This window comes from Lepidochelys olivacea (genome assembly GCF_965140295.1).
Source record: "Lepidochelys olivacea isolate rLepOli2 genome assembly, chromosome: 9".
NCBI classification, from domain to species: Eukaryota; Metazoa; Chordata; order Testudines; family Cheloniidae; genus Lepidochelys; species Lepidochelys olivacea.
The window spans coordinates 47,120,330-47,139,581 of NC_140419.1; the positions used below are offsets into that span (position 1 = coordinate 47,120,330).

Genomic DNA, 19,252 nt, shown 5'->3' on the forward strand with positions numbered 1-19,252 from the left:
AAAAAGTCTTGGCATCTAGTGTCCTTTGATTTGGGCACCAGGGCCTGCTGACCATGCCGTTCCTTCTCGTTGACCGAAGCCACGACAAGGGAGCACAGTTGGGGGTGCTTGTAGAGGTACTCGTACTCCTCTGAGGGGACAAAGTACTTCCTTTCCACCCCCTTGGCCGTAGGTGGACTAGAGGCTGGCGATTGTCAGATTGTCTTGGCATTGGCCTGTACAGTCCATATGACTGGGAGGGCCACCCTGGATGGTGCCTCCGCAGACAGAATGTCGACCACAGGGTCCTCTACCTCCACCACCTTCTCTACCTGGAGATTCATATTGCGCACCACCCTGCGGAGCAGCTCCTGGTGGGTGCGGAGGTCCATAGGGCCCGAAACTGTAGTCCCTGCCACTGCCTCATCAGGCGAGGACGAGGAAGATACCCCTGGGACTAAGGGATCCTGTGTGGTGTCCTCACGTGGAGGAACTTGTTGCCCAAGGTCCACCACGCTAGGGGCATGGGCCTGTGTTGGCACTGGAGCAGTCCCCTCAGAACCCCCCGGGGGGTGGGGGGTGAGACACAGTGGCCTCCGGTACTCGGGGCTCCGAAGGGGCGGAACGGGAAGCCCCCGAAGGAACCCCTTGGGCCTGATGGTATGCCCAGGGGGTCCACCGTCACGGGTGATAAGAAGGAACTGAGGGGGCGCTGGGTCGGCTAGGGCATATATCCAGTGCCATGAAGGCACCACTCCAGGGGGCGCCTCAGCCGACCCACCGAGTGTTGCTGGGGTAAAAATCTTCCGACGATTGTGCACTTGGCGCACACACACCTAATTGGAATCGATATGAGCAAGCACTCGAAGAAGAACTGAGGAGTGACAGTCCATGGTCATATGGCAAGTCATTGTGAAAACTGGAAATAGAAGCCAGTTCTTGTGACATCCAGCCCTGTGATCAGTCCACTAGACCACAGCTGTCATGAGTATCTAGCAAAAAGTTCATTAAAAAAGTAAACCAGCTAAAAACAGGATGCTGTATTAGCCGCCAAATACAAGAAACAGAGGGTCAGAAGTGAATCTGGAAATTGCGCTCCTCTGCTCAAGGGATGTTAAGAGCTCCAAAGGAGAGCACAGCCTGTGTGTTAACTGTAGAGATGACTCAGCAATAGTAGGAAGAAAAGGGGGTTGGATCAGACAAAGAAAAATAGAGGAGCAGTGGAATTCACTAGGGTAGCAGGATTTTTCAGTGTTACAAAATACTCTATTATTTATTATTAATGAAAATAATGTATATATTGACTAACACAAAAGCATCTTCCCACAGATTCAGTTTTATCTAGAATGAGCGTGTTTTCTGTCTGAAAAAAAAAAGGGGGGGGGTTCCCTCCCTTGGGGTTGTGAAAACAGCTTCTGTTCCATAAACCAATACACAAAAGTCTTGCTGAAGTTGTAATGATACATTAATGAAATTGCTCTCACACTAATGCAACAAGAATAAAAGCTTCCTAAATTGAAATTAATCAGATGCTCCAGTGTGCCAGTTATTCTCAAAATGATAATTAACTAATAATTTAGGCTAAAAAGAGGCATTTGAATTAAATCTGCTCAATCTAGAATAATTTGAGGGATAATTTTTTACACTGCAAAGCATTTTATTTTAAGAATTTCAGAGAGAATATTGACAAAGTACACAAGCAGCAGAGACACCCCCCCCCCCAAAAAAGGGCAAATATAGTAAAGTACTGTGTTAAATGTAAATTATTAAAAAAGTAAAGGGAAAGCTTAAAAGAAGATTTGACAAGGTAGGGAAACTGTTTCTGTGTTTCATTTAAATTAAGATGGTTAAAAATAGCATTTTTCTTCTGCATGGTGAAGTTTCAAAGTTGTATTATGTTAATGTTCAGTTGTAAACGTTTGAAAGAACAACCATAATTTTTTGTTCATGGTTACGAATATTTCAGAGTTAAGGACAACCTCCATTCCTGAGGTGTTTAAGTTTAGGGTTCTACTGTATTTAGAAAAAGGTCACACTGCAAACCCTAAAACATCTTGCATGAAGTGTAAGTTTTGTTCTACTCAACAATTATCTATATTTACTCTGGGTGAAAGGAAATTTATTTAAATACAGTATGACTACTGCTATCTTTCTACTGAGTTTACTACCATATAGGCTGAAACAGTAACAAAATTAATTTCAAAGTATATATGTGATCGAGTCAATGCTAATATTTTAAAACAGATTAGGAGAGTAGGACTTGCTTTTGATAGTAGCTATTTCTTTTTAAAAATCCAGAAGTATCGGATGTCTGCTAAATGGACACAAAAATAAAATTATTAAATGCAATGCTATAAAATACATATATACATATGAACTTAACTAATATGCAGTTTAGCCCATCTGTGTCAGATTTCCAGAAATGGGGATTGCCCCTATTCTTGCTCCAGAGATGGTAGGAGGGGCAAAACTAATTTCAAATATTTTAGTCTCCATCTCCCTTGATGACTTGGAAAGCTGAAGGAGGAACCATACTATGCTCGGGACAGGGGTAAGTAAGAAGTAATGTCTTGGTGGTGCACAACAGTAATCTGTCTAATCAAAGAATGGCTCTGAAGAGTAAACCTGCTCCCAAAATTAGAGGAGGACGACAACGACAACACGGAGAGTAGGAAGGAAGAGACTGTGGCTCTTCAGAGCTCAGACAGGTAAGAAGAGCACCATCTCCTGCCCTCTGGGAGAAAAACTATTCATGTGAAAAAAAAATATGAAACCATTTTATTATAACTCAAATTATTTGTATATAAAATTCTTATTTTAAGTAGGAATTCACCTTTCACCTGGGTATCATCCTTGGCCTTATATTCTGTGCTTTTAATAGCCAGTTCCACACCATAGCCAGACAGGTAGACTTTTTCTTTACTTGGATTCTAGAAGAAAAGGTAAAAAAACAGCAGCACATAGCACGTCTTTGTATGGATGTATAACACACTAAGCTAGTGTTTACCATAGCAAAATAGCTCGTATTGCCATGTATTTAAAGGGATTGGAGTGCCAGAACATGAATGTCTGTCATTTTAGGATTCAAACACAACTTGTACAGTATAAAATACATAAGTAGCAGCCCCAGAATGAGCTATTTTGCAGGAGTACAACAATCGTTTAATGTCTTATTATATTCCTACAAGGCTCTTTGCAGAAGAGGATGACAAAGAATCATAGGAAAGAGCAGATCACACTAGGGCTGGTGAATGGTCCTGTGATAGAATCCCTTGCTGCGTCCAAAATAAAGCTTGTGAATACCGAATAGAACCAAACAAAAAAATGATGCTGCATAAGCCAATATTTGAGCCAACTTTAGATGGATACATTTATTTAATCAAAATGAACAGCAGGGAAGAAAAAAGTGGTTCTTTTTTGCTGAGAAGCAAGGGAATGAAAATACCTCAGCCTCCAGCATTCACTGAATGGTATATAAGGAATACCACAGAAATGATCAAACCTATTAACACTTCAGGACAGGAGATCATATATTTATGTTTCATGATTTTAAGATGACACCTCTGAGCACTTCACAAAAAGTCTTAACACCATATTATAATCAATGGCTTTATAACCAAGGCCCAGAATTAAGCATTTTATGCAAAGAATGGGAATTCTGTCACATGGAATCGTGTTTTTTTAAAAAGAAAAGGGTGGTATATAGCCTTATTCTTTTTGCTGTGTCTCACCGAAAGTACAAATATCACTAAAGCTGAGCCAGTTGATGCCTTTTCACATATAGCATATTTGGTTGTCAGTCCAAGTACTACATTTATGGCTTTTATCAACACTATCACACTATCAGGAAGAGAAACTAAACAGATCAAAACTCTTGTAAGCCACTAAAAATGTACAATTAAACATCCATTCTACAATTATTCCTTTTGAGATCCAGTATAGAAAGTAAATTTGGGGTCGTCCCCCCTCCGGATTGATGGGATGGCAGGAGAAACAAGAGCAGATCACAGTAGGACTGGTGAATGGTTCAGCAATGAAATTCAATCCTATTCCAAATAAAAGGAATGGCCTCCGTTTGGAAAATACCTCTCACGCTTTACCCACCCAGCTTATGCTACAAATGTTTTGTGCTTCACCACACCCATGCAAATATTGGATAATAAAAGGAACTCTTTTTCTTAGACATTTAAATGATAAAGTAATTTTCATAATTTGATTGAATAGATATATCAGAATCCAGAAATGCAGTCTGAATATTCAGTTTAATGCAAATAAAATATTCCTGTAACAGGAAATATGGGCCTAGATTTTCAAAACAAGTGCCTAAAATCAGCATCCTATGTCCAGATTCACAACTCTCAAAAGTTAGGCCACTTATTTAAGTATCTGAGCGTGAATGTCAGAGCCTCACCTTAGGCACCCATTTTTTAAAGTCTTAGCAAGAGAGGTTCTTTCTAATTCCAAAGAAATTGGTTCAAAATAGTATCAGTACTTACAGCAACATAGTGTCTGAGGATGTAAGTGATTTCTCCTGCACTGGCTTTCGAAACAAGCAGGTTGTGGAATTTGGAAAACTCCTCAGTGCCAATCTCAGCATAGAGTATGACAACAGGACTTTCTGGGTTTGAGAGGGGGTATCTGTGATCTCCTTTGAACAAAAAAGGCTTCAGCCTAAGAACAAACATCAAGAATAAAATGTGGTGGTTTTAACATGCACTTGAAAGAGGAAACTAAGCAAGACGCATCAAAATCTCTTTTCCCTCCCTGTGTAACCATCAGGTGTCTTTTCACAAAGGACAAGGTCTCAGACTATTCTCAATTGATTATTAAGCGTGTCAGTCATTCGTGTGCGATGGCAAAACTTGGATAGAATGAAAAAAAACAGGGCTCCAAAGGTTAAACTGTAAAACTGGATGGTGGGGGTTGGAAAGCACCCAACGATGATCCTTATATAAATGAGCAACAATGTTTTCAATAAACTATTTATTGGGGCATGAGTCCTATCTCAAAAATAAAATAAGCTAAACACAACAGACATTAAAGAGACATTTCCAGCCTCCTATAGGTTTAGTTTTCCTGTTCTGTATTCTTGTGTGTGTATTTTCTTCTCCTTTTCAAATCTTGCCCCCAATATAAAGTTCAAAATATTCCCAAATGGGATTTACCAACAGAATGCATCGGCAGTGCAGCGAATGAGCAAGATGATGCTATGCACCTACACATGAACCAGAAGTAAAATATGCCAACCTTTATGTTTACAAAAGATCAAGCTGCAAAACAGAGAAAGAGGAACACGAGGACAGATTGTAGTTTAAGTTTCTAATATGTTAATAATTGCTTTTTGTAAAGTCCCTCACTTTTTAGTTTTGTTACCAAGATTTACTGCCAATTTCAACTCAATTATTTCCTCGCATAATCCTGTTAGTTATGATGGAAAATAAATTTAAGATTACTATCGTGTGTCATTTTAAAATAACATCTGAATGAAAATAAAATAAAGCTGAGACTCATGTATTTGTCAGCATAAGCTCTGAGTTTGTTGTCGTCCTAGTCTTAAAAATGTGGAACACTTACAGCAGAACCACTCTCAGAAATAGTTCGTAAGCATTCTGCTGTCCAGAATTTTACTGTTCACGGAAAATGACAATACGGTACCACTGACTCTAAATTTAGATATCTGTACTATAAATACTAAAGTATTTTACATGTTCAAAGGATTAATGTCTTACTATACCAGAGGTCTGAAACACGTGGCCCATGGGGTTATTTTCTGCAGCCCGCCAGCTCCCCGCAGCCCCCCTAGCGTTTACCTAGAGCAGCTCTGGCCCAGCGCACACCGGGGGCAGGGCAGGCTCCCTCCCTGCCTGCCCTGCCCCCGCGCCGCTCCAGGAAGCGGCCAGGACCTGCGGGGAGAGGGGTGGGGGGCACAGGCGTCTGTATGTTGCCCTGGCCGCGCCTCCTGGTACCTCCCCCAAAGCTCCCATTGGCTGGGAACAGGGAACCGTGGCCAATTGGAGCTTTGGGGGAGGTACCTAGAGGATCGGCCAGGGCAACACACAGACCCCATTGTCCCCCCCACACCCCCCAGGTCCCAGCCGCTTCCCGGAGCAGCAAGGGGACAGAGAAGGCAGGCACAGAGCCTGCCCTGCCCCTGGTGCACGCCGGGCTGGACCCACCCCCCGAACCCTTCCTGCAGCCGAACCCCCTGCCCTGAGCCCCCTGCTGCAGCCTGCACCCCGACCCCCTGCGCTAAGCCCCCTGCCACACCCCTCTGGCTCCCCAACCCCTGCCCTGAGCCCCCTAATGCACGCTGCACTCCTCCTGCACCCCCTGGAGGCAGGGAAGGGGTGGGAAGAGGCAGGGCAGGGAGGGGCCTCATGGAAGGGATGGAGTGGGGGCAGCGCGGGACTGGGGCAGTGGGTGGGGGGGGCTGGTCAGTGGTGCAGACCTCGGGCCAACGTACTAGTCCTCATGTAGCCCTCGTGGTCATTTGAGTTTGAGACCTCTGTACTATACAAACACATCAATGTCCTAGGAACACAGGAACCACATCCAGATTTTGGAGTTGTCAGAGAGTTCATAGTCCTCCACAGTTAGACACAGGTTGCAGTGGAGGGCTTAATAAACGTGAGAACTTTGTTAAGGGAGTTCTCTAGTTGCTGCTTAAAGCATGGCTCTGTGTTTGTCCTCATACTACACAGATACGACCATTGGTGTATATAAAAAGTTCACTATCCTCCACTATCCTTCCTCCAACAGGGGTCAGCACCATAGTGCAGAGGAAGACATAAACCCTCATAATGGACAGTTATGCAGTCGGGATTACTTGGGGGAAGTTTCTGCCTAACCTCAGGCAGGTTTTGTCCAAAACATTATCTCATACATTTTTGTACTGTCAGCAATCTACTCCACAACTGATTAATTTCGAGAAACATTCAGGCAGATCCTGTGTAGTAACATTGTGCAGTCCAACCATGTTCCTCTTAAGACAACTTCTGTCCAGCAATCCAAATAAAGAATCCTCTCTGTTTATTACACCCAAATTCTGTTCCTTCTCTCATGAGGGACACTACAACTTTTATTCTCACTAATTTAACTGTGGCTCTTCTGATTATTCATATTAAATGACTAATTACTGTTTTTAATCCTAAAATGTTTGCCGTCAATAATATCCAGCAGCAGCAAATTCCAAAGATTAATAATGTTGTGAAACAGTGAACTGTCACATGGGGGTGAGCAAGCAGCTGACTCCAATTAAGCAGTCCTTTCAGAGGCTGCTGGGAGTGGGAGGGGCCTTGCCCTATATAAACCAGGCCCAGCTCATTCCAAGGAGAAAGATGAATGAAGCAGCTCTCCAGAAGATGCAGGGGAGGAGAAAGGAAGAATACCTAATGGGGGAAACAGCTCCAGAAAAGGGGCAAACGCCTTGGGATAACAATTCTATGTTTAGGGAGAACGAGGCACCAACTGCGGCCTACCTCCCTAGAAAGCTTTGGACTTGCTCCAAAGGTAAGAGAACTATGGGGAGAAAGCACTAAAAGCTTTCAGTGTAAATGAGGATAAACTAATACTTATAAAACAGTGTATTACTAGTACACTTTCTCTGGCTCTATATCCCCTCCCCCCCGTTACATACCTCCTCCCGCTACTCCCCTTTTTCTGTGACGGTCACATCATCCTGGCCCACCAGAAATAGCTTAGTGACAAATGCATTTTGGAGGAGTGGGGACAGGAACTACCAGTTTTAGAAGTGTGGCCTTTTATTTTTGATGGGTTTCCCTTTGCTCTCTTATTTTAAGAAAAGAGACACAGGAGCATCTGACTAACCTCTTCTTAACCTTTCATTAACTTTTATATCGTTATTATGTCAGCTCTTCCTCATCTCTTTAAGTTGCCCTGATCTTTTTTAAACTCTTTACATGGACATTTTTCCACATTTCTAAGAATTACTGCTGCTCTTCTACAGACCTTTTCCACTTCTGCCATTTCCTTTTAGAATATCATTACTTTATGGTACAATTTTTGAGAATGAGAAGGATGAGAGACAATTATTCCTGACTGGTTTAACACCAAAGAATAAATTGCAAATGTGTTTACTACTCTGCCTAAGAAAGGTCAAATATAATCTGGAAACAGAGTATGCAGAAAGTAGGAATTCAATGAAATTTCCCCACTTAAGTCTAACAAAGTTACAGTTTGGGCTAGATCTTATATAAAAAGACTACCTTTCTGAAGCTGTTTGTAAAAGGATTTCAAGGGTGTCAAATTCACAAGTCTTCTTCCCATGCACAGCAAAAAATGAGTTACAACCCACTGGTGGAGGTTCGTCTGCTGCTATCTGTATTAAAATATCTGTGTTACAATATAGTTTGTAAAATTTTCTTCGAACAAAGATAACAAATCACATTACAAAATGAAACTGAAAATAGGACTTTTAGGCGATAATAATATTGGGCTCCTAATCAAGGAGCGCAAGGTGATGTACAACTCCCAGTACTAATGTAATTAAAAGTTACCTGCTAAACAAACAAACAAAAAATAAAGCAAGAACATTGAACACTTAAATTTCACGAATGATTTGGTTTGCAGAGGGTATTTACAATGATAGGGCTTTTCACCCCCCAACTTCAAAATTGTTTTATTTTACTTATGTAACTACACAGAACACTCTATGTATACCACAAAATTCCTTATAATTAAGCACCAAAAAGTCAATCTCTCTAAACATGATCAGATCATTCAAGATGAAAAGGAAAACCTCCTCAGAAAGGAACACAAGTCTGCCTTTACTAAAATAAAGTACTTTACAGAATGGTGCATATTATTTAACAAACTATAAAATGTACTAGATCTGTAAATAAAGGTCAAAGAATACAATTTCCATTTAAGGATTCTGTTGACTCCAGTTCCACGGGCATGGGCTAATATCTTTAGAATCCCACAACAGAACTACTGAATAACTAGTAAGTTTATGATGTCACAGTTGCCATGGAAATGAAACCAAATTAAATATACAAATAGAACAACTCTTTGATTAAGGTTGCTAAGGCCTGGTCTAAACTATGGGATTAGGTCGAATTTAGCCGCATTAGACTGATCTAAAAATGACTGCGTCCACACAACCAACCCCGTTCCGTCGGCCTAAAGGGCTCTTAAAATCAACTTCTGTACTCCTCCCCAACGAGGGGAGTAGCGCTAAAAATTGACCTTGCTGAGTCGAATTTGGGGTAGTGCAGACGCAAATAGACCATATTGGCCTCCAGGAGCTATCCCAGAATGCTCCATTGTGACCGCTCTGGACAGCGCTTTGAACTCCGATGCACGAGCCAGGTACACACGAAAAGCCCTGGGAACTTTTGAATTTCATTCCGTTTGGTCAGTGTGGCGAGCTCAGCAGCACAGGTGACCATGCAGTCCCCCAAGAATCGTAGAGCGTAGAATGTGTCTACGCTCCTCCTATCATCTCCGTCCCTGAGGTTATCTCAGATTAGAAGGTGGAAAAAAAAAAAAACACACTCGCAATGACGTTTTCCAAGCTCAGGCAGTCCTCCCACACTGATAGGGCACAGCTTAATGCATGGAAGCATTCAGTGGCAGAGGCCAGAAAAGAATTAAGTGAGCTCAAAGAGCGGAAGCAGGACACGATGCTGAGGCTAATGCGGGAGCAAACTGATGTGATTAACCATCTGTTGGAGCTGCAGGAAAGCCAACAAGAGCACAGACCCCCGCTGCATCCACTGTATAACCGCCTCCCCTCCTCCCAATGTTTCATAGCCTCCTCACCCAGGCACCCAAGAACGCGGTGGGGGAGGCTCCGGACAACCAACCACTCCACTCCAGAGGATGGCCCAAGCAACAGAAGGCTGTCATTCAAACAGTTTGATTTTTAGTGTAGCTACAATAAGCAATGTGGCCTTGTCCTTCCCTCTTCCCCCACCCCACCCGGGCTACCTTGTCCGTTTTTTGTTTTTTTGTTTTTAATTAAGAAAGAAAGAATGCATGGTTTCAAAACAAATAGTTACTTTATTTCGAAGGGAAGAGGGTGGTTGGCTTACAGAGAATTAATCAGTGAATGGGGTGGGTTTGCATCAAGGAGAAACACACAACTGTCACATGGAAGCCTGGCCAGTCATGAAACTGGTTTTCAAAGCCTCTCTGATGCGCAGGGTGCCTTGCTGTGCTCTTCTAATTGCCCTGGTGTGTGGCTGATCAAAATCGGATGCCAGGCAATTTGCCTCAACCTCCCACCCCGCCATAAACATCTGCCCCTTACTCTCACAGATATTATGGAGCACGCAGCAAGCAGCAATAACAATGGGAATGTTGGTTGCGCTGAGGTCTGACCTAGTCCGCAAACAGCGCCAGCAAGCTTTTAAAAGCCCAAAGGCACATTCTACCACCATTCTGCACTTGCTCAGCCTATAGCTGAACTGCTCCTTACTACTGTCCAGGCTTTGAGCCATGGAAGCAAGGGGTAGGCTGGGGTAGGTGCGACTGCACGGCGCTGCCGACTGGGAGAGCAGCCTGAGGCAGAAGCCTCCAGCTCACATGATATTCCAGGCAGGACTGAATCTCCATGAGACGAAACTTAAAGAAGAGAATGACCTGGAGTCTCTGGCTCCCATTCGGTGCTCGAAGAGGAGAATAGCCATGTCTGTCCAGGCGCCCCTGATCGACCTCACCGAGGTCTGCCAAGAGCACCCAGGAGACGTAAGACGGCCATCAGTCCTACTGCACCGTCTGCTGCGAAGGCAAGGAGCTATTGCTGTGTAGCAATGCAGTACCGCATCTGCCAGCAGCACCCAGGAGACGTATGGTGATTGTGAGCTGAGTGGGCTTCATGCTTGCCGTGGCATGGCATCTGCACAGGTAACCCAGGAAAAAAAGGCAGAAAACAATTGTCTGCTGTTGCTTTCACGGAGGGATGGAGGCCTGATGACATGTACTCAAAACCACCCGCGACAGTGTTTTTGCCCCATCGGGCATTGGGAGCTTAACCCAGAAGTCCAATGGGCAGCAGAGACTGCGGGATAGCTACCCACAGTGCACCGTTCTAAGTCGATGCTAGCCACGGTAGTGAGGATGCACTCCGCCAGCTTAATGCGCTTAGCGTGGACATACGCAATCAACTGCATAAAATCGGTTTCTAAAAATCTACTTATATAAAATCGACCTAATTTCATAGTGTAGACATACCCTTAGAGGCAACTATACACTTATCTACCCCTTTACTTACAAAGCCCAAATATTTAAAAAGGAATTAGATGCCAAAATCAAAAGGAAAAAAACCCTGGGTCACAGTTAAGTTTGTGCTGTGATAAAAATATTTCTATACACATGAGAATATTAATTATATGAGTATTGTAAAATGTATCTTTGAGGCCTTGCAGGGAGACTTCTGGCAAAACAGTGAAGATTTACATTAATATTTCTAAAGTAAAAGTAAGCAACAAATTTTAAAAATGTTAAGCCATCTGAAAGAAGCTAAACAAGGTACAAACCCCTTTTCGCCTCTTCAGATCTCCATTCATTTCACATCAAAATATTTAAAGTGGTTTAATTACTTTTGAAGTATAAAAGTACTTTTTGTTTTTCCAAAACAAGCTAGGGTTTGACTATGACATGGAATGGAGGCCTTTACTAGTTTGAAAACAAGTGTCAAACTACTTCATCATTTTTATTATCTGAGCCACAAACTTAATGTCTGTAGGTAGCTGAAGTAGCTACTTCCTTCCTGGATCCTATGAAACACAGTCATTGGATGGCTTCCATTGCTTTGTACTAACCTGCTGAAAGGCTTGAATCGTAGCAGAGTAGGAACGTAAAGATAGGGAAAACTTCAACAAGTTCTGCTGCAGTGGTGACAGATTCTGGCAAGCTGCTTTCAGCATTGCATGGTAAGAGGAATAATTAGTACCTGCAAAGCCAGAGCACAAGCAATTAACCTCCATGTGAGACTACTACAGAAGAGGGCCATTTAACTGTAAATCATGGGTTTTCACAATAACCTATACTGTGAAAAGTGCATGGGACCATTATGTAGTTAAAACCTGAAATAAGGGCCAATCTCACTAAACAATATGAAGTATTACTCCTGTCTTTTTTAGAACCCAGTTCTACAGCTGGATCTGCACTGAGTTCATGTAACTTTAGATGCAACTGCAGGATCAGAACCTAAACATGAGGAGTATGGGAATATAGTTAAGTTGCCAGCTACTTACTAATTACAAAATTACTTTTTCCAAAAAACACAAAAGGAAAATTAATCATCTATGCTGATTAATATCAAGCAAGGAAAAGGGTTTACAGAATCTTACCACCATGATCTGATGATCTAATTTCTTGACTGGCCTCGGCAAAAGTCCAGAATTTCTCTTGACCTTCTTCTGCTAAAAATTCACTGCACAGAGAGGGGGAAAATCTTCAGTAGAACTTGTTTTATGAAGTTTACCTTAAATTACAGTGCTTTATGAAATTGTTAGCTTTTACAGCACATTTAATCCCTGGCATATGTCTGCCCATAAAAGAAAAACAAACATCATTACTAGGAAGGAAGCTAGAAATAGCAGGATTGCTGCAAGTAAGGCTGATTGATAGAATTGTGTAGAGCAGTGGTTCTCAACTAGGGGTATGCATACCTCTGAGGATATGCAGAGGTCTTCCAGGGGGTAGGTACTCAACTCATCTAGATCAGTGTTTCTCAACCTCAGGGCTGCAGCCCCTGGGGGAGGGGCGGGGGTTTAGGGGGACTGCATTAGGAGTCGGCATTAGGAGGTGGCAAGCAGGGCAAATGCCCAGGGCCCCCGTGAAGCTAAGTTACTCTTCAGCTCGCCGGCTTGGGCTTCAGACAAGGCTCACAAGTGAAAAACAGGCTCAAGTATCACACTGAAATGTAAATATTTATATTCCAATTGATTTTTTATAATTATGATGAAAGTGAGAGTCAGAAATTTTTCAGAAATACTGTCCTGTGACACTTCATATTTTTATGTCTGATTTTCTAAGCAAGTAGTTTTTAAGTGAGGTGAAACTTGGGGTATGCAAGACAAATCAGATTTTTGAAAGGGGAACAGTAGTCTGAAAAAGTTGAGAACCACTGGTGGAGAGGATGCTTGTAAAGCACTTATAATTCCCTCACAATCACAAGTACTAAAATGCACAAGTGTACATAACTTGAGGTTTCAATCTATCCCTTTTATGTCTGAGCTAGCAATATTTGTGGGAAAAACCATTTATACAGTGAATAACAGGACATATTTATGTGAATGTTTCGTGGGGTTTTTTTTTTTAAATCTCCCCTATTTCAATAGCCCTGTAACCATTCCTAACAGTCATGATCAATAAAGTAGCTAGATTTTTCTAATATGAAAAGTTTTGTGCGCTCCAAACACCAGGGGTTTATTTATTTTGACTATGAAATTAAGTAGCAACAGGATAAGATAAAGAGCAAGTTAACCAGGATAGCAATTTGTGTCTAAGTTTCAATCTATTTTGAGCTAATCCTGATTTGAACTTCTTGAGAACAATTGTGCAGCAAATTACTATACCAGTTTCAGTAAATCAAACTGGAGGGAGGATTCAGCACTATAGTTTCACCCACATTCACATCACTCCATAGCTCAGTGCAGAAGCCTGCTCATCAAACACTTAAAATATAATGATCACTTATCCTGAAGGTGTTCATTAGTGTTTGAAATATTTATTTTTGGTTCCGTCTGTTTCCCACTTAATCTCCTATCTCAAGGAGGGCTTCTCCTGTTCCTGCCTCTTGCAGAGATGGAGTACCTATGTCAACGGGAGAAGTCCTCCCGTCTACATAGCACTGTCTACACCCAGGGGTAGGTCAGTTTAACTGTGTCACTCAGGGGTGTGGATTTTTCCAACCTAGTTATACTGACTTAATTTCCTACTGTAGATGTGGTGTAAATGTGGTCTTTTGTATAAGTGTTGTTATGCAGACACATCACATGGTTCAGGCTCATCTGTACCTTTCGAGATATCTGTCTCTCTCCGTGGGCATGCTTTCTAAGGCTTTGTCTACACTGGAACCTGAATGATGAAACTCTTCTTCAGGGGTGTGGAGAAAAAAAAACAAAACACACCCACCCACCCCTACCTGTGAACGACAAAACTTTTGCCAATGAAAAGCGCCAATGTGAACAGAGCTCTCTCCTGCAGACAAAGCTACCGCCACTTGTTGAGGATGGAAGTTTTGTTAGCAGAAGAGTTCTCTCTCTCACCTGTGGCCAAACAGCGGCTACACTGCGCGCCTTTTAGTGGCACGACTGTAGCGGTACAGCTGTGTCGCTAAAAGGTGCGTAGTGTAGACATAGCCCTAGTGACAGGCCCAGCACCTGCTCTTAGAGTGGAATCTCAATTCACCTTTCTCCCCTCCCCCCTACTTTAGATGGGCTCCTGGTTATGGCACCCTGTTTACCAACCAGGCCAAACTGGTTTTGATGTCAGCCGAAGACTTTCCTTCAGGAGCTATGATCAGTATAAAAATGCATGGACACCAGACCGCTTCTTCAAAACTTACTAAATCAATGCCAGCAGGGATAATTTTCCATCCTATTTTTAGCAACCCGAATAGCAAACTGTGTCTAAAGCAAACTCTTAAATACTTATTTAGGAATCTAACTTCAGGTCCCTTTTTTAAAAGAAAATCTTGGCCAGAAAATCAGGAACAGCTTTCTGACAAGAGACCTATTAAGCTGTAGAATAATCTATCAAGGTTCCAATTCTGATGATTCCATTAAATCTTAAAGTGAGGTAATGAAGATCCTAACTTTACTATCTCCCACCGATAGAACTCAGATTTTTTACTATCAAGAATATTTAATACCTACTTTACCATTGGGACTTTCTCCATAACCTCATTTTGTTTAGACTTTGAAGGGCTTAGTCTCAGCTTTATATGCACTGAGGTAGGAACATACTGTACCATCCTTTGTGTCAACTACACTTAATCTTGTTTCTTAAAATGCCTTTGTCACGGTATTTCTCTTAATTTCAAGGCCCTCTCCACCCCCAGTGTTTTTAACAGCTCTTTAAAAGCTTTAAATTAATAACTTGTTTCCTTGCTTAAAAATGTTTTCCTGTTTTGATGGGCAAATTGATTTTTTTATTGGAGAATTTCTCAGGAGCACTATACTCCTGGCATATTTCTTCTTAAACAGTTAGGCATTCCTAAATGTTATAAGGACTTTCATGTCCACAGACCCTGGTGATAAATATGTATTAAAAACTGACATTACATAAGAGAAAGGTGGTTAGATTTTGGGCCTATAGACCTGTATCATTTTCCTGTAAATGTTTCTTTAAAGTTCTTATTCAAAATATTCTTTAAATAAAAAAATAAATAAATATAAATAAAACCCTTGGGGGTGGGGGGAGGAAATATATTAACACAGGTGTGTAATACTCTGACCAAGTGTTGATTCATGACACAGAACTTATCCAAAGGAATGTCTATCAAGTGTGTGGGAATATTTCCCCCCTCCCCTCACCTACAAAAAGCGCAGTGATCATGTTTAATTTGCAAAGTTAGGAAAGAGACTTAAATCCAGGACCTCTATGGTGGCATTCTCAGAAATGCTTCCAGTTCCATACACAGGTCCAGGTAGGCAGGCAGAGCTTCAGAGTCTCAATGCGTGGATGAGACGATGGTGTAGAGAGGAGGGGTTTAGATTTATTACGAACTGGGGAAACTTTTGGGGTAGGGGGAGCTGATACAAGAAGGATGGGCTCCACCTAAACCAAAGTGGATCCAGACTGCTGGCACTTAACATTAAAAAGGTTGCAGAGCAGTTTTTAAACTAAGAGATGGGGGAAAGCCGACTGCTGCAGAGGTGCACGTGGATCGGACAGAAACTTCTCTTAAGAGGAGAGTCTATTGATAGAAATTCTCTAGGTTTTAGTCAGGAGGAGAGGATAGAAGAGGATTAAGTATGGGCCAGATCAGACAAGAAACATTCACATAAAGAATCCGACACATCAGAAAAGGGCAGACAAATAAACAGTGACAAGTTTTTTAAAAGTGCTTGTACACAAATGCTAGAAGTCTAATAATAAGATGGTTGAACTAGAGCGCCTCGTGTTAAAGGAGGCTATTGATATAATAGGCATCACAGAAACCTGGTGAAGTGAGGACAATCAATGGGACACAATCATTCCGGGGTACAAAATATATCGGAAGGACAGAACAGGTTGTGTGTTTGGGGGGGGGGGGGAGATGGCACTATAAGTGAAAGAAAATGTAGAATCAAATGAAATAGAAATCTTAAAGGAATCCACATGTTCCACAGAATCTCTATTGTGACAAAAGCTCTGTCCTTGTCTCCGTGGGTCCCGCGATTCCTGGTGGATTTCGCAAGCCTCAGAGGCTCACTGTGACCCTCCACGTAACCCGTCTCTCTCTAGAGACAAGGGTCACAGTCTACTGAGCCATTATCATATGCCAGCGAGGGAGGTGAGGAGAAGCTATCCTCCCTTGCACAGTCTCTGTCTCCCAGTCTCTATGATTAATTGGGGGGGAAGGGGGAAGCCCGGGCCCGCCCTCTACTCCGGGCTCCAGCCCAGGGACCCTAATAGTATCAGCTATGGTAGCTGACCTTTTAGAAACCTGACATGTGCAATTCCCTGGGCTACTTCCCCACAGCAGCCCTCGCTTCCTGAGGCTCCACTTCACCCTTGCCTCAGGGCCTCCTTCTTGTGCCTGATATGGTGTGTACTGTTCAGTCTCTCCAACAGCGCAACTTCCTCCCACAGCTCCTGACATGCACACCCACCTGACTGACTGGGAGGCTTTTAACTAGTTTCAGCCTGTCCCTGATTGCCAGGTTGATAGGAACACCTGAAGCCATTCTCCCTGCATTCTGGAAAGTTCTTAATTGGCCCCAGGTGTCTTAAATGGCAGCTGCTCTAGGTCAATTAACTTATCCTGGCACCAGGGATTTGTTTAGCCTGCAGCTAATATATCTATCTCCCACTACTTTTTCTGTAGCCATCTGGCCTTGCCCCGTCACAGTATGGATAGTAATTCCATGCTCCTAATAAGAATATAACAGCAGGGATCTATTATCGACCACCTGACCAAGACAGTGATAGTGGCAATGAAATGCTAAGGGAGATTAGAGAGGCTACCAAATAAAGAAAACAATGATAGTGTGGGATTTCAATTATCCCCATATTGACTGGATACATCACCTCAGGATGAAATGCAAACACAAAATTTTTCGATACTTTAAATGACTGCTTCTTGGAGCAGCTTGTACAGGAACCCCACAACGGGAGAGGCAATTCTCGATCTAGTCCTGAGTGCAGCACAGGATCTGGTCCAAGAGGTAATTATAACAGGACCGCTTGGAAATAGTGACCATAATATAACAACATTTAACATTCCTGTGGTGGGAAGAACACCTCAACAGCCCAACACTGTGGCATTTAATTTCAGAAAAATGAGGAGGTTAGTTAAACAGAAATTAAAAGGTACAGTGACTAGAGTCAAATCCCTGCAAGCTGCATGGACACTTTTCAAAGACACCATAATAGAGGCTCAACTTAAATGTATACTCCAAATTAAAAAACACAGTAAAAGAACTAAAAAAGAGCCACCGTGGCTTAACAACCACGTAAAAGAAGCAGTGAGAGATAAAAAGGCATCTTTTAACAAGTGGAAGTCAAATCCTAGTGAGGTAAATAGAAAGGAGCATAAACACTGCCAAATTAAATGTAAAAATGTAATAAGGAAAGCCAAAAAGGAGTTTGAAGAACAGCTAGCCAAAAACTCAAAAGGTAACAACAAAATGTTTTTTAAATACATCACAAGCAGGAAGCCTGCCAAACAACCAGTGGGGCCCCTGGACGATCGAGATACAAAAGGAGCACTTAAAGATGATCAAGTCATCACAGAGAAACTAAATGAATTCTTTGCTTCAGTCTTCATGGCTGAGGATGTTAGGGAGATTCCCAAACCTGAGCCGTCTTTTGTAGGTGACAAATCGGAGGAATTGTCACAGATTGAAGTGTCACTAGAGGAGGTTTTGGAATTAATTGAGCAACTTAATAGTAACAAGTCACCGGGACCAGACGGCATTCACCCAAGAGTTCTGAAAGAACTCAAATGTGAAATTGTGGAACTATTAACTATGGTTTGTAACCTGTCCTTTAAATCAGCTTCTGTACCCAATGACTGGAAGACAGCTAATGTAACGCCAATATTTAAGAAGGGCTCTAGAGGTGATCCTGGCAATTACAGACCGGTAAGTCAGTACTGGGCAAATTAGTTAAAACAATAGTAAAGAACATAAATTGTTGTGCAAAAGTCAACATGGTTTCTGTAAAGGGAGATCATGTCTTACTAATCTATTAGAGCTCTTTGAGAGGGTCAACAAACATGTGGACAAGGGGGATCCAGTGGACATAGTGTACTTAGATTTCCAGAAAGCCTTTGACAAGGTCCGTCCCCAAAGGCTCTTATGTAAATTAAGTTGTCATGGGATAAGAGGGAAGATCCTTTCATGGATTGAGAACTGGTTAAAAGACAGGGAACAAAGGGTAGGAATAAATGGTAAATTTTCAGAATGGAGAGGGGTAACTAGTGGTGTTCCCCAAGGGTCAGTCCTAGGACCAATCCTCTTCAACTTATTCATAAATGATCTGAAGAAAGGGGTAAACAGTGAGGTGGCAAAGTTTGCAGATGATACTAAACTGCTCAAGATAGTTAAGACCAAAGCAGATTGTGAAGAACTTCAAAAAGATCTCTCAAAACTAAGTGATTGGGCAACAAAATGGCAAATGAAATTTAATGAGGATAAATGTAAAGTAATGCACATTGGAAAAAATAACCCCAACTATACATACAATACAATGGGGACTAATTTAGCTACAACTAATCAGGAGAAAGATCTTGGCGTCATCGTGGATAGTTCTGTGAAAACGTCCAGGCAGGGTGCAGCGGCAGTCAAAAAAAGCAAACGGGATGTTAGGAATTGTTAAAAAAGGGATAGAGAATAAGACAAGAGAATATCTTATTGCCCTTATATAAATCCATGGTACGCCCACATCTTGAATACTGCGTACAGATGTGATCCCCTCATCTCAAAAAAGATATACTGGCGTTAGAAAACGTTCAAAAAAGGGCAACTAAAATGATGAGGGGTTTGGAATGGGTCCCATATGAGAAGATGCTAGGACTTTTCAGCTTGGAACTAAGGGGGGATATGATAGAGGTATATAAAGTCACGAGTGGTGTGGAGAAAGTGAATAAGGG

The 19,252-nt window shown here is 42.2% G+C and overlaps 1 protein-coding gene across 3 annotated transcripts in view; it reads right to left on the reverse strand.

Moving 5' to 3' along the window:
* The window catches only part of UGGT1 (UDP-glucose glycoprotein glucosyltransferase 1), a 95,787-nt gene that overhangs the window by 68,311 nt on the left and 8,224 nt on the right, over positions 1–19,252 (reverse strand). For all 3 annotated transcript variants that reach the window (XM_084638479.1, XM_084638480.1, XM_084638478.1), the window contains exons 3-7: positions 12,297–12,379; positions 11,766–11,896; positions 8,205–8,317; positions 4,476–4,650; positions 2,813–2,909 (exon numbers count right to left, since the gene is read on the reverse strand). In XM_084638479.1, the coding sequence (XP_084494605.1) occupies positions 2,813–2,909; positions 4,476–4,650; positions 8,205–8,317; positions 11,766–11,896; positions 12,297–12,379 (599 nt within the window). The remainder of the gene's footprint in view (positions 1–2,812; positions 2,910–4,475; positions 4,651–8,204; positions 8,318–11,765; positions 11,897–12,296; positions 12,380–19,252) is intronic.